Here is a 17,449-nt window from a genome sequence, read left to right on the forward strand (position 1 = left end):
TGTACATCGAAATGCACATTCAATGAGAAGATGAATATTAACATACCTGCCATGTAACAAAGTTCAAAGTGATTGGAAGCACACAAAATTTATAATGTCTATGAAGGTGAGAGTGGGCAGCGGATATGGCGAGCCTGTATATGCATCCGTCTATCCTCCTCCTTCTACCAATTTCAGTGTCCCCCAGATTCAAGGTTCTCTAGCAGTGGTTGGCGGCGGTCGCACACGACGAAGGCGATGGCGGGAAGCAGCTGCAGCTGAACGATGCAGTGCTGGAATTAGATGGAGGAAATTGCAAAAGCAGTACCATAGAAAGAGAGAGACGGCAGAATGAGAGGGGGAGGCAGTGAGCATCTTCTCTCATCGCACTCCTTGTAAACGGGATAAAAGGCAGGAGAATTCCGCCAGGCAAAACACACAGGCAGGATCCTTCGAGTTTTGCTCTGGTGTAATTTGTGGGATATAGTCAGTGAGAATGTTGAGGATAGAGTCTGGACATCGATCTTTGCGCAGGAGTGCGTGAGCTTAACCAACAGGAGCCTGTTTGTACGCTTGACAGTACATTTGTAACACGGTCTATAACCAAGAATGATGAAGGAAGTCGGGTTGCTAGAGCTTTCATGCTCACCTCGCTACCTTCATTTGTCTCACAAATGTCGTAAATGTCGTGTTTACTGTGGTCGTGCTCCTTGCAGGACACGATGGTGCTCATGCAGCCTGACTCACCCATCGTAGCAGCATATAACAGCGCCCCCAGGTTCGCTGCGCAGACAACATTTCTGTAGGATTTCGTGCCAGGTGAGCCGCATCATTGTCAGGTATCGTTAAAATACTCACAGTTGTCGCTGCTTTGATACTTTCTGTTATCCATTTCCGTCATCTACACCTCCATGAGAGATCGTGTCGCCGAGCACTGCTGATGACTTGAAGAGCCATAGGGAGAACGTCAGAGTTCATAGAGAGGTTGATGCTGGTGTTGTGTTGATTTGGCAAGAAGGGAAGTCCGATCATTTGGCGATTTGGCGATTTGGCGAATTGCCGAAATTTCCAGATCCCAGATGTCCTCGTTCCCAGACCCAAAATAACCTAACTGGACTGAAGATAACCGATGAATACCGGTTAGTTGCAGTTACTAACCGGTTAGGACCGAAAAAATAGAAAATCGATTAAAACGGCGTATATTTCGCATATTCCTTGCAGTAAACATTATTGCCATGCGTCGTAGCTTTAAAACAAGCCCAAGAACGCTAAGTTCGGTGAAGAATTGACAATTTTATAATAATATTCTTGAAAGCCTACTATTTTAGCCAATAATTTAGAGATTTGACCATAACTCTGTCAGATTTTTAGTGTTTCTCATGCTTTTAGATGCGTTTTGAAGGGGTATAATAGGGTCGGTTGTAACCGGTCATAACCGGTTTTTTAACGGTTAGTTAACCGCAAAATAACCGGTTATTTCATTTCCAGAATTGACTAACCACTAACCGCGGTCCGGTTTTTTTGCGGTTAGGTCCGGTCTGGTCTCGGTTATTTTCCAGTTAATTAACCTAACTTCCAAGCACTAGTTTTGCGTCACCTTTCAATGTAGCATAATCTTAAAGTAAAGTATAGAATGTACACTGGGACTATTTGACATTATCCAATGTTGGTACAAAGTTGTTGAAGGGATTTAAGGTAAGTGGCATTTTGTTGCGACATTGGAAGGTAGGCTAAATTATTTTGCATAATGTATAGTCATACCAACATACAATATGAAGCTTAGAGTTCGATGATAAACATAATTACAAGCCCATGACAAAAGCTGGCAGCCTTTTTTTAATGTTGTTGTAGTCCGTGGTTTGTGGAAAGAGAAATATTGTCAAATTCTCGTGAGTTCGAGTGGAGCTTTAATTCTGTGACCTCATAGTCCTTCGCGCCTCCCCGAAAACATACTTATAAGGACAAAGTCGAACTCAAAACTATTCTGAGTACCTTCCTTCCTGCCCCCATCCACCTCCTCACTATTATGATGCGCTTACTTATTTATGCTTGTGCAACCATCCCCAGAGTCCACTGCGCGTCCCAGAGCGACCTGGAGCCGACTTGCTCACCACTTGGCAACACTGCATTCTGGTGTGACAGTAGAGGTTTAGAGCACACTTTCTTGGCAAGCCGTTGGCGGGAATGGAATAGGTCCTGAGGTAGGCTTTCATGGTGAGCACTCACACCTTCTTTTACTTGCGCATTCATGCTATGGTGTTTTCAGGCACATATATGCGAAGGGACTCAGACGTGTTTGTCGGCCACAGGTGCTCCCAGTAAGTCAATTTCCCATTCCCCTCACTGTTATACTCAATGGATATATTACCTCGTCGCTCACCTGAGGCCGAAGGCTTAATTTGATGGATTTGGATTTCCAGGGATTCCAGGGACGTCATCGTGATCAAATGAGGATGGCATGCAAAATTCGACGTGTATGATGGAAAGTCGAATACCAAGTTGAGCTTACTCTGAAACTTCTACCGATTCACCTTCCATTTTCATGGTTGTTCATAGTGTTGCGCACTTTCTGTACTTTCTGTCCATTACATCCAATACAATTTGATTATTCACTTCATTTGTGTTGTTTTGAGAATTATGGGTTGCCAACAATATCTAAGAGAGCTTCCCAAGGGGACCAATGATTGCATGACCTTCCAAGGCAAAGAAGATGGCGGAAGGTTGGCCATATCCTTCCAATGTTAGCCCAACCTTACATACTTTTGCTCCGCATTCCACAGTTGTTGACACCAGTGGATGACAATGTAAGGTCGGCTTAAAATTGTGATACATTACTGCTAATTGGTTGCATTGTAGCACTTTACATGGTAATGTAAGGTTTATGCGGATTTGCTGATGGTGCGTCAGAACCAGACATTTACATGTACAAACACAATATATGTCTATGTTTCGGGGAGTGCTTCTCCCCATCATACAGATCTGGTTCTGATGTGAAGAAACTACCTTTCGGTCACCTCTCTAAAATTTTGAAAGACTTCCCAAGCTCCCTGCAAATTTTTGCATCTTGCACAATGGCCGACACAATCACCGACAGCGCTCTCACCCCTCAGCCTCGTGTGCCACACACCCACACTTTGCCTACAATCATTCAGCTCTTGAAAAGCCTCTCCCTACCCAACATTTTACAGAAAAACAAGAATATTGAGGCTGACAACAATGCCAGATCCGCCAAGACCTTGAATCACACTCTAGACCCAGCAGGTCACCCTGAACTGGGATCAGAAGTCACTTCATTGATCACCATTGATCCCAAAGATCTGGCCTGATCAAGGATCCCGTCCTTCTTTGCCTCTGTTCATGAGCATGTTTACAACAGTTTGGTGAAGCGCCTTGCTGATGATGAACTCAAAGGAAAGACAATGATGTCCCTGCAGAAGATCTCAGACTCTCCAAAAGGTGTTGCATGGATGGAACTAATCACATAGAAAGAGTTGTTGGGGAGCCAATTCCCATTGAATTCTCGCAATCTTTATATGACACCGAAATCTGTGTTGCAGTGCCACTTCCCTTCTTTCTCACCCAGAATCTCTGATCTCTGATTGATGAAGCTTCAACCCTCCCTACCGTCAAATCAAACCCTGCACCTGGAGAAACAAAGGGTATTTATATACTTAATATAGATAAACTCTCAAATTGTTTCAGGAAAGAGCTGTCCCTCACATGCAGCCAATGGTCGGAAGCAGTGGCCAACATGTGGAGTTTCCAAATTTCCAGGGACAAGTCTGGAGCAGATGGAGAACACACTGCTTAGTTTGAAAAGCACTTTAATTTTTTTAATATGTTGAACAAAAGGGACAAGCTTTATGATGCATGGAAAAAAATGGAGTTAGAATTCTGACAGGATCACAGGAGCCGGCACCTCAAATTTAGTGTGTCTGATTATGACAAGGCTCTCAGCCTTATTAAAGAAAGCCACAAACAGCCACAAACTCTGCAAAGAAATGCAAGAAATGATGGCATCTTCCCAGACAGTGGTTCAGCAGTCAGGGCCACCATACCGTGGTGCTGGTTCTTCCTCACAAAGGAACTTACCATGGGGTGCTTTCCAGCCACCCACTTACTTTCAGCCCTTTTCCTCAGGCAGCGGCAAGCCTCCCTCAAATGCTGTCTGCCTCATCTGCATGCTATGAGGGCACAACATTTTTTTCCACCAAAAAGCCACCGCCCTCATCAAATTTGCCAAGGGAAAGCAACTTGGGCAAAATGTAGCACAAGTGCGGGTCTTGCCACCCCTGACAACCAGACTATATGCATTAACTGGAACGTCCGAGGCACCGACGCCGCTCCCCAATGCGCCTCCCTCCACAAAGATGAATGCCTCCATGTCTGCTCCTTTTGCAGCAGCAAGGGCCACCATGCCCTCTCTTGGACGTGCTGCACTGAATCTTCTTGAGGATTTTCTCTCTATTTCCACCCCCTGCACCTCGTCTACACCGATTTCTCATGTTCCATCTTCCCTCGTCTTCCTCTACCATTGTCTACTGCCCATCACACCTCTATCTTCAACTGTATTCTGCACCCTTACAATCCTGACGCCTTTGAATCTCTCCTGCTCAAGCATGGCCTGTCATCCCATTATCCACTTCTCCCCTCTAACCTGTGACACAGCTTTCCCCTTGGCCGCATGGCTGCATTAACAAAAGGCATCGTCCTCCCTAACAACTCTTCAACCCATGCTTACATTTCCGACGTCCAAGACTATCTCAAAAAAGAACTTCAGTCCGGCAGGATGTCCGGGCCTTTCTCTTGTGAAGAGACTGAAACCATTCTGTGCGGACCTTTTCAATCGTCCCCCCTCATCGTCTCACTTCAGCCCCAGCAGTGTGGTATGCCTGACAAAGTCAGGATCTGCAGGCATCTCTCTAAAGCTTCTAAATTTCATGCTTCTGTGAATTCACACATCCAGAAAGAGGACTTCCCGACGCATTTTGATTTGGCATCCAAAGTTGCCAAAATTGTGAGTTTCCTTCCATCACCTTCTTCCCCCCATTTTCTCTATTCTCCTTATATGCCCCTTTTGTGTTTCATGCGTGGGGGCATCTTCTTCTCTCCTGCCATGCACAGTTTGAGATATTTGCACCTCTTGTGCATTATCTCAGACACTAGTCCAACTTCTTTTGTGTATGGGACACATTTCGTGCTCCCTTCTTCCTTAGCATCTCATGATGCATCTCTTGTGCAACTTTGCATGTGGAACACAACTTGTGTTTCCTTTGAGTGTCTCATGATGTTCAGCACCTCTCATGCTCGCTCCTTCCTCTTTTATCTATGCTATGTGTTCCCCATATCATTGAAGCTCATGCACACACCCAGATTGCTCTGGCTCCACCAGGGACCCAGGCTTGTACCTTGGATATTGAAAAATTCCACTGTACCAGTCCTGTATTATCTTCCCACAAGCCCTGGCTTGTTGTTTAAGGTCTTGCTGGTCAATTCTTTATTGATCATGCACACCCTTTTGGTGCTGCTTGTGCTAGCAGTAACGCTGGCATGATTGCCAATGCCGTTGTCAACATTTGGAGGGCAGAAGGTGTTTTTCCTGTCCCCAAGTATGAAGATGATCTCAAAGTCTTTCGTACCCCTTCACCTTTGGGCACCTTCCATGACAGCCCTTTTTCTTATGACTACGACCACACTGAAATGCTACACCGTATCGCCCCCTTGGGTGTTCCTTGCACAACGAAAAGGGTGACAACCACTTCCTTTTCATCACTACCTTTATTGGATTTCTCTGGGACATCCTGGGAAAACTTGTTAGTCTTCCCGAGGGTAAGCGATTGAAGTTTCATGAGCATGTCCATCGTTTTCTTAATGATTTCAAAGGTCTTCCTTTCTCATCACCTGCTATGCATGTTTTCTAAATTATCTCAAAGGCTGCCGTTGTCATCTCCTCGATGTTGAGAAAATTCATGGCTCCCTATGCCACATCGCTTTTGTCTACCTAGACAGCCACTCGCACCTCCCTTCTCTGTCCAACTTTGCCTTGTCATTCCACAACAACAAACTTGTTACATGGTACCCTCCCCACTCTGTGCTGACGGGCCTTACATGGTGGCTTTGAAAGCTTGAAGATGGCACTGTCATGCATGCTTTGCGTCCTCAAGGTCCACTTCAAGATCTTCACTTGTATGTTGATGCCTCCACATCCTGGGGCATTGGTATTGTCATTGGGGACCTCTGGGCATCATTCCAGCTGTCACCTACTTGGAAGATCACGGGGAGGGACATCTGTTGGCTCAAAACCATCGCCATTGAACTCCTTGCCTATTTCCTCAAAGAGATGCACCTACATGACTGCCACTTGCTTATCCACTCAGACAACCAGGGCACCATCAGTGCCCTTGACAAAGGCCATAGCCCCAACTCTCACATCAATCTCTCCATCTGCCACACATACTTACTCCTTTCTCACCTATCTATTTCCTCTAAAATTGTTTATGTTGAATCCCCAACCTGGCTGACCCCATCTCACGTGGAGAACAGGGTGAAGCTGGCCAGCACCTGTCCCATAAATTCAAGCTCCCTGAAGAGCTTATTGATTCTTTTCTTCATGTTTAGCCTTGACCACTGCTTTTCTTCCCCGACATGTGTCACTGAGAGATGTGTGGGTAAGATCAAATCTCCCGACTCTATCTTACTGCGCCCCACCCATACCTGAAACTTCTTCCATCCTTTCCTACGTCCTATGCCTCCTTCACCTCCTCTTCATCATACTGTCCACTCTTCTTTCCCTGGCCCTTCTTGCCCACTAACAGCATCACCTTCTCCTCAAACTTCTTCCCCATTGTCATGCATTATCCACCCTCACAAACCCCATGCTGGCTGATCTATTGTCCACAACGAACTTTGCCCACATGTTGCTGCCACTGACTGCATCTTCTCCTGGCACACACCTTTTGGCTCTTGTCATCATGCAGCCCTTGCACAAAAGCTCCCTGCTCCACTTATCCAATCCGCACTCATGGCCATTTGGGGTGCCCTTGCACCCAATACAAAATCAACTTATGGTGCAGGCCCATTGCACTTTACTCAGTTTTTCGACAAATGGGGAATTGCTGAAGAAGTGCGCATGCCCACTGACTACGCTCTCTTGTGTGCCTTCATAGGCGAATTCAAAGGCCTCCAATCAGGCAATACTATCCGCTCATGGCTGGCTGGCCTGCACAGCTGGCATATCATCAACCATGCACCTTGGTATGGTGATGATGATTGGGTCCACCTTGCTTGCACCTCCACAAACAAGGAAGGTAAGAAACACAAATTGGCTCCTCAAGCCTCTGTCTCTATTGAACACCTCTCCTGTCTCCAATGTTCTCTCGACCTCTCCAACCCTTTCCACGTGGCTGTATGGGCCATTGCTCTAGTGACTTTCTTTGGGTGCCGCTGCCTCGGTGAAACTACTGTCACCATCGCTGCAGCCTTTGATCCCAAATACCACATACTGTGCTCTACAACATATGCTTCTCTTTCTTTGTCTTTTAATCAATTCTTTCTTACTTTCTTTTTAGGATCCTATTCCGTGTTCTGTGTGATGGCACTCACTCCTCCAGTTTTGAAATTCCCTGGACCAAAACCATGAAGAAACTCAGAGCCACTGTCATCCTCACTGCACGTCGCAATGGTGACCCCTTATGCCCCGTCGCTGCTTTCAAAAACCACCTGGATGTCAATTCCTCAATTCCAACCTCCTCTGCGCTCTTCGCATACAAACTTCCTCTGGTGAACCCAAGAACCTCCTCAAGAATGAATTCTTGAGCTTTGTCACTGGAATCTGGACATCTGCAATGCTTGCCCATGTCCTCAGACACAGTTTTCGCATTGGCAGCACCGTCGAACTGCTACTTGCAGGCGTCCCTCCAGAAATCGTCGCTGCCACTGGTGGATGGACTTCCCTTGCCTTCCTACTTTATTGGCACCACATGGATGAGATCCTCCCCATGTCCACCTCAAAAGCTTACAACCAAGCACACCTTCAGCGTCTCGCCTCTATTTTTGAAGAATTCCATATAGCACATAAAATCCCTTCTGCCTTACTTGATAACTTTGTATCTCTTTAGCCTTTTATGTAACACCCATAACCCCTGCCTTACTTGATAAATGTGTATCTCCTTAACCTTCTGTGTAACACCCACAACCATTGCTACCTCCTACATTGTATTAAAATCAATTCCTATATTTCCTCTTAGCAAAACTGCAATCCGAGTGACACTCAATTGGGCAGCCAGCTTAGCTCATCCTTGCCTCACCAACCTGTCATTGCGAGCTTACACTCAGGTTGGTACTGTCAGTTGGTTTTGGCAAGTATTCACCAAATAAGTTCACTGGATGCTCAAGTCTTGTTCGCATCTTTCTTGCAAGCTTTTTTGAGTCCGGACAAGACTTTGGCACAACCAAGGAATTCGTTGACACAAATTCCTTGTTCTTCTATTCATCTCTGTACATCATCAGCAAATTGGGGAGAGCAATATAAGGCTATGCAAGGGTATATAATCAACACAATCTGGTATAATCATTACAATTCAACACCTGCCTTGTGGACTTCATGGCAGTATATAAAGAACTAAATATTGTACAAACTTTAACTTGATGTGGGAAATTTGGCAATGATTGTGTAGATTACAAGCTATATATTACTTTGTAAAGACCAAAAAATTGGGAAGGTCAATTGGGCTGGTATTGATGGGCATTCAGTATCACATTGCAAGGGTGGTGGGTAACTAATTGTAAGAATGCATATGGTGGCTAAGGGCTTGCTATAAATATGTAAATAAATTGTTTTGTGTTCCAGTGGGTTCAATCTCAAGGTCTCAGGGTCTCAATGTGCTCACTTAATCTCAGGTCAGTTCTGTTAGACTACATTAGTTCATGCATATAATGGACTGGAAGCCATGAGATGCTGCCACTGGATGTGGACTTAAGAAGTCTTCATAGCAAGTTCACAAAACCTTCAATACTCATACCATACAACAAAAACCATTGTAAGTGTTCTACATACTAGGTATCCCATGCCCAATGTAACTACAACCTGCTGTATGGTATATATTGCCTTGCAAACCATCCCATGGCTATGTAAATGAAGACAAACATGGCACGTGTTGCAAGGGCAAACCAGAGTTTCCATGATTTGCTGATGATAAGGACTTTGTCGAATGTGGCCAGTGTTAGCCATTACACCATCCCATGATGAGTAAGCATGAGGCACGAGTGGAAAACTCACCTTCAGGTGTAGGTACTAATGTATGTCTTTGTTTCTGGGAGTGTGCCTCCCATCACTTTGATTCTGGTTCTGACACTAAGAAAACCTTTGTCAGACATCTCATAGAATTTTGACTTTTTGATGCTTTCTCCCAATGGCTGACACTTCAACCAACTCATCAACCACTCCTACTGGTACTGCGCCTGCTGCTCCCACCGGCTCTACAGACATGCAGTCTCAGGATACTACTGATATCGTGCAGCCTTGCATTCCTTGTGCCCAGACATCGGTTATATTGAATCCGTGGCTAATCCTGCTGACCCCATCTTGCGTGGAGAACCAGGGGAGGCTGGAAAGTGGATCTTCCTGACTTTTACGCTCCCAAGGGAGCTAGCCAACTGTTTCCTTCATGTTTAGTCTCAACTGAAAACTCACCTTGTCAACCAGTGTCGCTGAGAGGTCTGTGGGTGAGAAACAATCCCCCAACACTATCTCACCATGCCCCAGGCATCCTCAAAATTCCTTCCACCCTTTCCAATGTTCTCCTTTGTCTTTGCCAGCTACTGTCTGCCTCACATAGTGTTTAAAGGTTCAGTCCATAGGACCGCAAAAAACCGGTGGACTGAACTGAACTGGACCATGGACCGGTCTTTTTTTCGGTTGCAGTTGCCCCAATTTGGGGTTGGTCCGGTTGCCGGTTGCCTCATTTCGAAAATCTTTTAAAACCGTTCAACGACCGGTTTTAATCGGTTGCAACCGGTTAAACGGTCACGTGCGTTACATAGCCTTGTAACCACGTTTATTTCCTTTTATTGGGTTTTTGTTTCATCAAAAACGGTTAAGAATTGAGAAAGATATAACCAAATCCATATTTTACCCAAGTCTCTAGGAGATGTAATTCAGTTTCAGTCATAGCTATGTCAAATCTTCATTAAATCTCTTGAAAATTGGTAGAATGACGGGTATTTATATGCTTTACTATTTTATATAACCCGTTTATTTTTCAGAGTAATAATGGTTGAGATACAAATGGTTTATATTGATATAATAAATTATACGCAAAAAAACCGGTCTGGATCGGTCTGAACCGGTATCATGGACCGCAAAAGACCGGTCCTAGGTGGTTCGGTTCGGTTCCCTCAATATCTGGGTCGGTCCTGGACCGGTTGCGGTCCACGGTTGCGCATTTTGGGGGCAAAAAACCGGACTGAACTGAACCTTTAAACACTAGCCTCACACATAACCATCCTGTTTGTTCCCTTCCCAATTCCTCCACTAAAACTTATCTTGATCCCCACTGCCCACCTGTGTTATCCAACCTCTGCCATCCCTCTTCACATGTCACACATGCTTGTAAACCCCATGCTGGCTGATCTATCACTCACAATGAACTTTGCCCCCATGTCCCTGTGGCAGATCGCATTTTCTCTTGGCATACGCCCTTTGGTTCCCACCATTATGACAAAATCACATGTACGCTACCTGCTCCCCTTGTCAACTCTGCTATGATGGCTGTCAGGGGAGCCTTAGCTCCTAATACCAAGTCAACATATGCTGCTGGTCCACTCCACTTCACTCAATTCTGTAACAAGTGGGCTATTTCTGAGGAGGCTCGCATGCCCGCTGATTACCTCCTGCTATGCGCCTTTATTGATGAATACAAAGGCCTCCACTCTGGCAACACTATCTGTTCATGGCTGGCTGGTTTATGCAGCTGGCATATCATGAATCATGCACCTTGGTATGGTGATGACAGTTGGGTCCATCTGGCTTGCATTTCTGCCAACAAAGAGGGTACAAAGCACAAGCATCCTCTCTGTGCTCCTGTCTCTATCGAGCACCTCTCTTGTTTATGTCGTGCTTTGAATCTCTCTGATCCCTTCCACACTGCCATTTGGGCTGTCACCCTCATTACTTTTTTCAGTTGTTGTTGTCTGGGTGAAACTACATCAGGAAACAGTGAATTTATAAGTAGTTTCTCAGTGAAATCTATTGCACTGGTAGTTTTTGATTCTTCGCCATAGCAGGCAGTAGCCACAACTTATCTGGGTAGTTGACCTTGCATGTACATTTCCTGAGTAGCTGTCCAGCAAGTGTCAGTAGTTCCAATATTTGTCTGGCAAGTGTCAGTAGTCCCAACATCCTTTCACTGGAGACTGGTAGCTTCAATAGAAGAAGTATTGCAAGCCAACAAGCAGCCATAGTTATAAAGAAGAGCAAAAAGGAATGAAGTTCAAAAGAAAAAATTGTTATTTTGTGTGGCGAAGAGACTTCCGAAATACATGAAGATCAACTAAATATCATAGAAGGGAGAAGTTGTGATGGCGAAGATTTGTGAACATGTTGGTGTCGAAATCATTGGGGGTGCGTTGGAGGAGTGTGTACCAATGAACGTAGGTGAGGGGGTGGTTGTATTGGCTGAATTCAGCTGGCAACTTGAAGATGAACAACACAGGGTCAGTGAGATGAAGGAGTGATGTTTTGGCGTTTAGAGCTTACAAAAAGGCACAATGAACAAGCAAAGCAGGGCTTCTATCAGTGCTGCAAGGGCGGTGACATTGTCGCCATGAGACTGAGCCGCCTTCCTTCCATTCCCTTGTGTCATGCATGTTGTCCTTGATGTTGTCATTGACTGAGGGGTCGCATGAAGATGCCATGAGGCCACATAGACCGAAGACCAGACCGCGGTTGCAGTCTTCGACGGTCCTGGGAATTTCCGGTCTTGGGCAGTCTCGGTCCAGTCCAGTCTCAGTCTTTTTTCAGTCTTGGGACTGGACTTCCAAGCACTAGTACCCAGGTATTCAGTGTACTAAGGGTATTTGGAGCTACTGACCCAAGTCAGCACCTCCTGATGTACCCTCACTGTTGCTGGGGCACTTGACCCAAAGCTCCATGTACTGCACTCTGTAAAGTATGCCTCTTCTTTTGCCATTCTCTATCTTCTCTTCTTTCTTACTATTTCCTAGAATTTCATTTCGTTCCCTGCATGATGGTGTGTGCTCTGCAAGCTTTGATATTCCATGGACCAAAACCACAAGAGAGCTTGGGGCTACTGTCATCCTTACTGGTCGTCATGACAGCAACCCTCTTTGTCCCATCACTGCCTTCAAGAACCATCTTGAGGTCAACTCCTTGGTCCCACCTTCCTCAACCCTTTTTGCTTACACTTCATCCTATGGCAAACCCAAGAACCTCCTCAAGCACGAATTTCTCCACTTTGTCACTAACATTTGGTCCTCTGCCATGCTTGCCCATGTTCTGGGCCACAGTTTCCGCATTGGCGGCACTGTTGAGTTGTTGCTTGCAGGGGTTCCCCCTGAAATCGTCACTGCAACTGGGGGCTGGACATCCCTTGCATTTTTACTTTATTGGTACTATATGGATGAGATCCTACCCATGTCCACCTCAAAAGCTTACAATAAAGCACACCTTGACCACCTTGCTTCTATTTTTGAAGAGTTTTGTATTTCTCACAAAATTCCTTCTTCCTTATTTGACAATTCCTCCCCTTAAAACTTGTAACCTTTTTTAGCACATTGTCTACTTTACTGCCCACCCCTCTGAATATTATTCACAACTTAACCCTTTTCTCTGAGTGATGCTCAATTGGGTTGTCTGCCTGGCTCCTTGCCTCACCAACCTGCCAGTGTGAGCTTACACTTGGGTTGGCACAGGCAGTTGGCTTGGCAAGCACAATTGAGCTCTTTGAATGCTCAGACCTTGGTCGCACACCTTTGATTCTGGACAGGATCTTTGCAAAACCTAGAAATTTGTGTGCACAAATTTCTTGGACATCTTCTCTGGATACTACGCAACAGTTATCTTATCTGTGGACGGGTGCTTAAGATCTTGACACTTGTCACGGTCACTCAGAAGGTCGAATAGGGTGACATTTTACCCAAAAAAGGAAACTGTCTCCAAAAATTCATTTTTTCCACTGTGCAGTGTACATTTACCCCAAAATTATATACCATTCACTAATCTGGGAGTTTGTGGAGGAGGCAAGAAGGTTGCTACTACATGCCATGTCAACTGCTCAATGAACATTGCTGCTGGCTGAACACTTTTGTTGCTATGTCACACAGTCATCCCAATTTCAAACACCCCTCCCATCTGTTCAAGGCTATCACACATCACATTGGCTGAACAGTTGTTTGAAATACCACAGTAGTTTCACCCAGACGATGACAACTGAAAAAAGTAATGAGGGTGACAGCCCAAATGGCAGTGTGGAAGGGATCAGAGAGATTCAAAGCATGACATAAACAAGAGAGGTGCTTGATAGAGACAGGAGCACAGAGAGGATGCTTGTGCTTTGTACCCTCTTTGTTGGTGGAAATGCAAGCCAGATGGACCCAACTGTCATCACCATACCAAGGTGCATGATTCATGATATGCCAGCTGCATAAACCAGCCAGCCATGAACAGATAGTGTTGCCAGAGTGGAGGCCTTTGTATTCATCAATAAAGGCGTATAGCAGGAGGTAATTGGCGTGTACTTTACCCAATATACGCCGCACCCAATAAAAACTACAGTTGCGGCCCACATCTCAAACAATCTATTCCAAAAGAATCACCCCAATTCAAATTTTAGACAAACCTGTCCTTGGAACATGCTTGTGATCATATAGAGCAGAAGCGACATCCTATGGGTATTAAGAGGACAGGAGAATTTAAGGCAGATGGTCAGCACCCATGTTCCCACCGTGAAGGTGAGGGGTTCGAACCCCTATCTGCCCATACACATACCCCTTTTTTTGTATCTGAGACTCTGTTCCTTACAATTAGGGCTGTGCACCGTCCATTTGACAGGGACAGCCATTGATCGACGGGCGTAAATTTGCAACTCAAAAGTCAGAATGGGAACAGGCAGGCAAAAAACGGCCGTAAACGGGTTGTGCGGATGTTTGCCCACCCTTTCAATGTATAAATTTTTTTAACTGTTTTTCTTTTGTTTTTGGGTACCTGGTAGATGTAAGAAGAGATATTAAGCACAAATAATAAAGATTTGGACCTTCAAACAGCAAATCATGAGCTCGAGGTGTGAATAGACCTTTTGCGGGGTTTCAATTGTGATGAGTCAGCACCATTCTGGTTGTATTTGGGCCCACCTGGAGACATTTAGCATTGACAGAGATATGCGAAAATTTAATAATGAAGCACTTCATATATTGTCAATAGATGGTACACTAATTGTGGGTAAAATCACAGAATGTGTCAATGACCCATCTGATGGCCATTATGGCTGTCATGTGATGGATAAAAACAGGTGTTCAGCAAGCCCAAACGGAACAGGTAATTGTCCATCAGACCCGTCCATCAACCTGTCTATGATGGGCACAGTGCGCAGCCCTACTTACAATGTTTCCCCCTCCACCTCCAGCTCCAGACAGTTGCAAGAATCAGATCATTCTTATCCCCTCCCTCGTGGCCGCACTTGTCAAATTAAACATCAAGACCTCAGTCGAGGATCTCATGAAGGCGGTACATGAAGAGGACGAAGCCAGGTGTGTTAAATCAAATGAGGAGGCTGAACGTGCCTTAATATCCAACAGTAAATCAACCATAAATTTCTTCTTGCTTCAGTGATTCTAATGAATGCTTTCAGCCACTCTCCAGTCAGACTGGGGGGTCAATGGTCCCGGCGCCCGTGCCGATTTACTGGCGGAGGAACATTGTTGTCGTCTTATGGATCTCAGCAGGGAGGCATTCCCTGATGGCAAAGTTCCAAAGAATTTCTGATTCTCATAACTGGAAGCATGCTTAACTTCTCAAGTTAGAGCAAACCATGTTTACTGTATGACATAGCTGAAAATTGCTATTTGGAACATATAAAATGACTTGGAAGCAGAGGCAATCTTCAACTGCAGAGCCGCAAAGGCTCAAGTCTCTCCCACTGGCCTGTCCTTATGCAGCCAACTACATCAGTCACGAATGTGTACCCATCTTCTAATTCATCATCAATGGTATGGTTCAGTTCCAATAGAAACAAAGCTTTGAAGATGGACTGCTCATAGTCGTCTGTGATGCAAGTGATGGCGCGTGCAATGCTATTGGACAGGAAGGAGTATAATCCTCGCTCAACCCTTGACACGTGGACAATCCTGGATGAACAGTAATATAAGCATGGTGCACAGATACGAAAAAGTGAGCAAACAATATTCTCACATAAATTCCACAATATTGGCCACAGAAATCCTGGAGGCTTGCGAAAGCTCGTTGATCTTGGACTGGACCCATGCCTTTCTCTGACCGCTTTCAAGTGGTGTGAACATATGCAAGAACTTGTCCACTAGGCATGCCAACATAGTAGAGTCCAACGGAGGTAGAAGGCTTAGGATCTGAATGCATTCCAAATTCCACTTCATGTTCATGTCAGTTTCGAGTTTATCCAGTTTTGAGCTCACCTCTAGCAGTTTTGGCCATAATGAAGTCCTGGCAGCATAAAACTCCTGCACCGACGTAGGCTGCTTAACTCCTGGACCAACCATCTCAGAATCGCTTGACTGAGTTGGATAAATTGGGGGTGAGGCAAGAGAAAGGTTTTGAAAGGTGGCTAGAGATCGTTCTTCCTGTGCAGTAGTAGTCGCTGGGTCCAAGACAGCATTGGCAGGATCCATACTCAACAATCTGTCGAGGGTAATGATCAACGTCAACCAATACAATAATTATAGTGTTCAGATAGGAAAAGGGGTAGTGGGGTGAGCCGAAAATGCAAGGAAAGGAGCTTTAAATCCGGATCGCGCGTAACATAAGCCAACTACACATGAGGGGTGATCTTGTGAACATACTGCAAGTATGTCAGAAGGATCGGAAACAAGTGTAATTGGAAAGCATTCCTGGAGAATTTGAGAACCAGGGCCACCAATGGGAAGGACATTGATGTCACCTCTAGTGATGAGCACGGGTAACCCGCGGGTGTTTTCACACCTACCTTTACCCTTACCCGATGCAAACCCATACCCTTTCCATGGGTAAGGGTATTTCAGGGGTGGGGGTAGGGGTTTGTACAGGGTTTGGGGGGTCGAAAACCCACAACGGGTGAACGTTAGGGTCAAGTATAATGTACACTATGTAGTCTAATCAATCAGTACATAAGTCAAGGTGACGCCCCCCTCTTTTTGTCGTGTCATCAGATGTCATTGTGTCGGTCGTTCGACCGTCCACTGTCATTGTCGTCGTGTCGTCGTTGCAGCGCGGTGTCATCATTGTGTCATGTAATCTGTGGGGGACATGTTAGAGACGTGGGTTGGGACAGGGGTGCTCACCGGTGGGTCATAAGATGGATGACAACGACGAACGACGAATTGGCCGTTGTTCGTCGTTTGGTTGCCACGTTGCTAACAGCGACGTAGCACCTGGATTCAATGTCAAAGGAAGGAGTGAGATGATGGGGTTGTAACGACTCACCTGGGCTCGAGTGGTGGTGCTGGGCATTCGTCACTTTTCATGGTGTTGGGCACTCGTTGACATGCCAGGTCGTCACCGTCACCTGTCATCCATTCAGCTGGTGATGTGGCGTCGCCTCGTTGTTGTTGTTGTTGGCATGTGTAGTGGTGGTTCGGGGCGTCGAACCACGGTTGGGGAAGGTGGCGGTGGTTAAAGTGTGGTTTGGTCGTTGTCGGTTGTCACGTCACTGATGTGGCACCTGTTTGTTGTGTGAAGAAAGGAAAGGGTGCAGGGGAGGGATCACATTGCGCACCTGAACTAATGTGGGCAGTGACGATGATTGCGTCGTCACCGTCTGGACGACGTGGCACGTCCATTGACGTGCCAGGTCGCTGTCAGCCGTTGGGCTGCTGACGTGGCGTTGCCATGTTGTCGTTGTTGTCGACGTGTGCGATGGTGGTTCAGAACGTCGAACGGCGGTGGTTGCAGAAGGTGGGGTTGTTGGTCGCGGTTGCGGGTGGTCGTCAATGTGGATAGTGGTAGTTGAGAAAGAAAAGTGTTTGTTTGTTGTTGATGTATGTAACGTTCCTGGCAAACACCGCTCATGCGGCTCACATGATCTATTACATAATCTGTTGACCCTTGACTTACCCTCACAAAAACCCCCAACCCTTGTCAAGGGTTGGGGTTTTTTGAGGGTCAGAAAATCCTAACCTCTACCCTTACCCTCCCTACCCTTACCCTTGTACCCCTAAGGGTTTGCAAACCCTTGCACATCACTAGTCACCTCTGTACCTCGGCCCACCACCTCCACCACTGCTTGAA

The 17,449-nt window shown here is 45.8% G+C and overlaps 4 protein-coding genes across 4 annotated transcripts; 3 read left to right on the plus strand and 1 right to left on the minus strand.

Moving 5' to 3' along the window:
- Positions 1-72: 72 nt before the first annotated feature.
- LACBIDRAFT_317148 (uncharacterized protein) lies at positions 73-730 on the minus strand (the record flags this gene model as incomplete). Its single annotated transcript, XM_001878983.1, has 1 exon — positions 73-730. The coding sequence occupies one exon, from the start codon at positions 728-730 to the stop codon at positions 467-469; it is 264 nt and encodes an 87-aa protein (XP_001879018.1). The 3' UTR covers positions 73-466.
- LACBIDRAFT_325314 (uncharacterized protein) lies at positions 702-3,305 on the plus strand (the record flags this gene model as incomplete). Its single annotated transcript, XM_001878764.1, has 11 exons — positions 702-757; positions 786-798; positions 898-1,118; positions 1,351-1,393; positions 1,612-1,674; positions 1,809-1,868; positions 1,907-2,112; positions 2,246-2,297; positions 2,760-2,783; positions 2,857-2,877; positions 2,937-3,305. 11 exons carry the CDS (start codon positions 702-704, stop codon positions 3,303-3,305), a joined length of 1,128 nt encoding a protein of 375 aa, XP_001878799.1.
- Positions 3,306-4,072: 767 nt separating this feature from the next.
- LACBIDRAFT_317149 (uncharacterized protein) lies at positions 4,073-4,432 on the plus strand (the record flags this gene model as incomplete). The annotated part of the gene is made up of 1 exon (XM_001878765.1): positions 4,073-4,432. One exon carries the CDS (start codon positions 4,073-4,075, stop codon positions 4,430-4,432), a length of 360 nt encoding a protein of 119 aa, XP_001878800.1.
- Positions 4,433-14,596: 10,164 nt separating this feature from the next.
- Positions 14,597-14,977, plus strand: LACBIDRAFT_325317 (uncharacterized protein; the record flags this gene model as incomplete). The annotated part of the gene is made up of 2 exons (XM_001878766.1): positions 14,597-14,789; positions 14,844-14,977. 2 exons carry the CDS (start codon positions 14,597-14,599, stop codon positions 14,975-14,977), a joined length of 327 nt encoding a protein of 108 aa, XP_001878801.1.
- Between the last annotated feature and the right edge of the window lie 2,472 nt (positions 14,978-17,449).

The sequence above is a fragment of the Laccaria bicolor genome, genomic scaffold (assembly GCF_000143565.1).
Source record: "Laccaria bicolor S238N-H82 LACBIscaffold_7 genomic scaffold, whole genome shotgun sequence".
Taxonomy (NCBI): Eukaryota; Fungi; Basidiomycota; class Agaricomycetes; order Agaricales; family Hydnangiaceae; genus Laccaria; species Laccaria bicolor.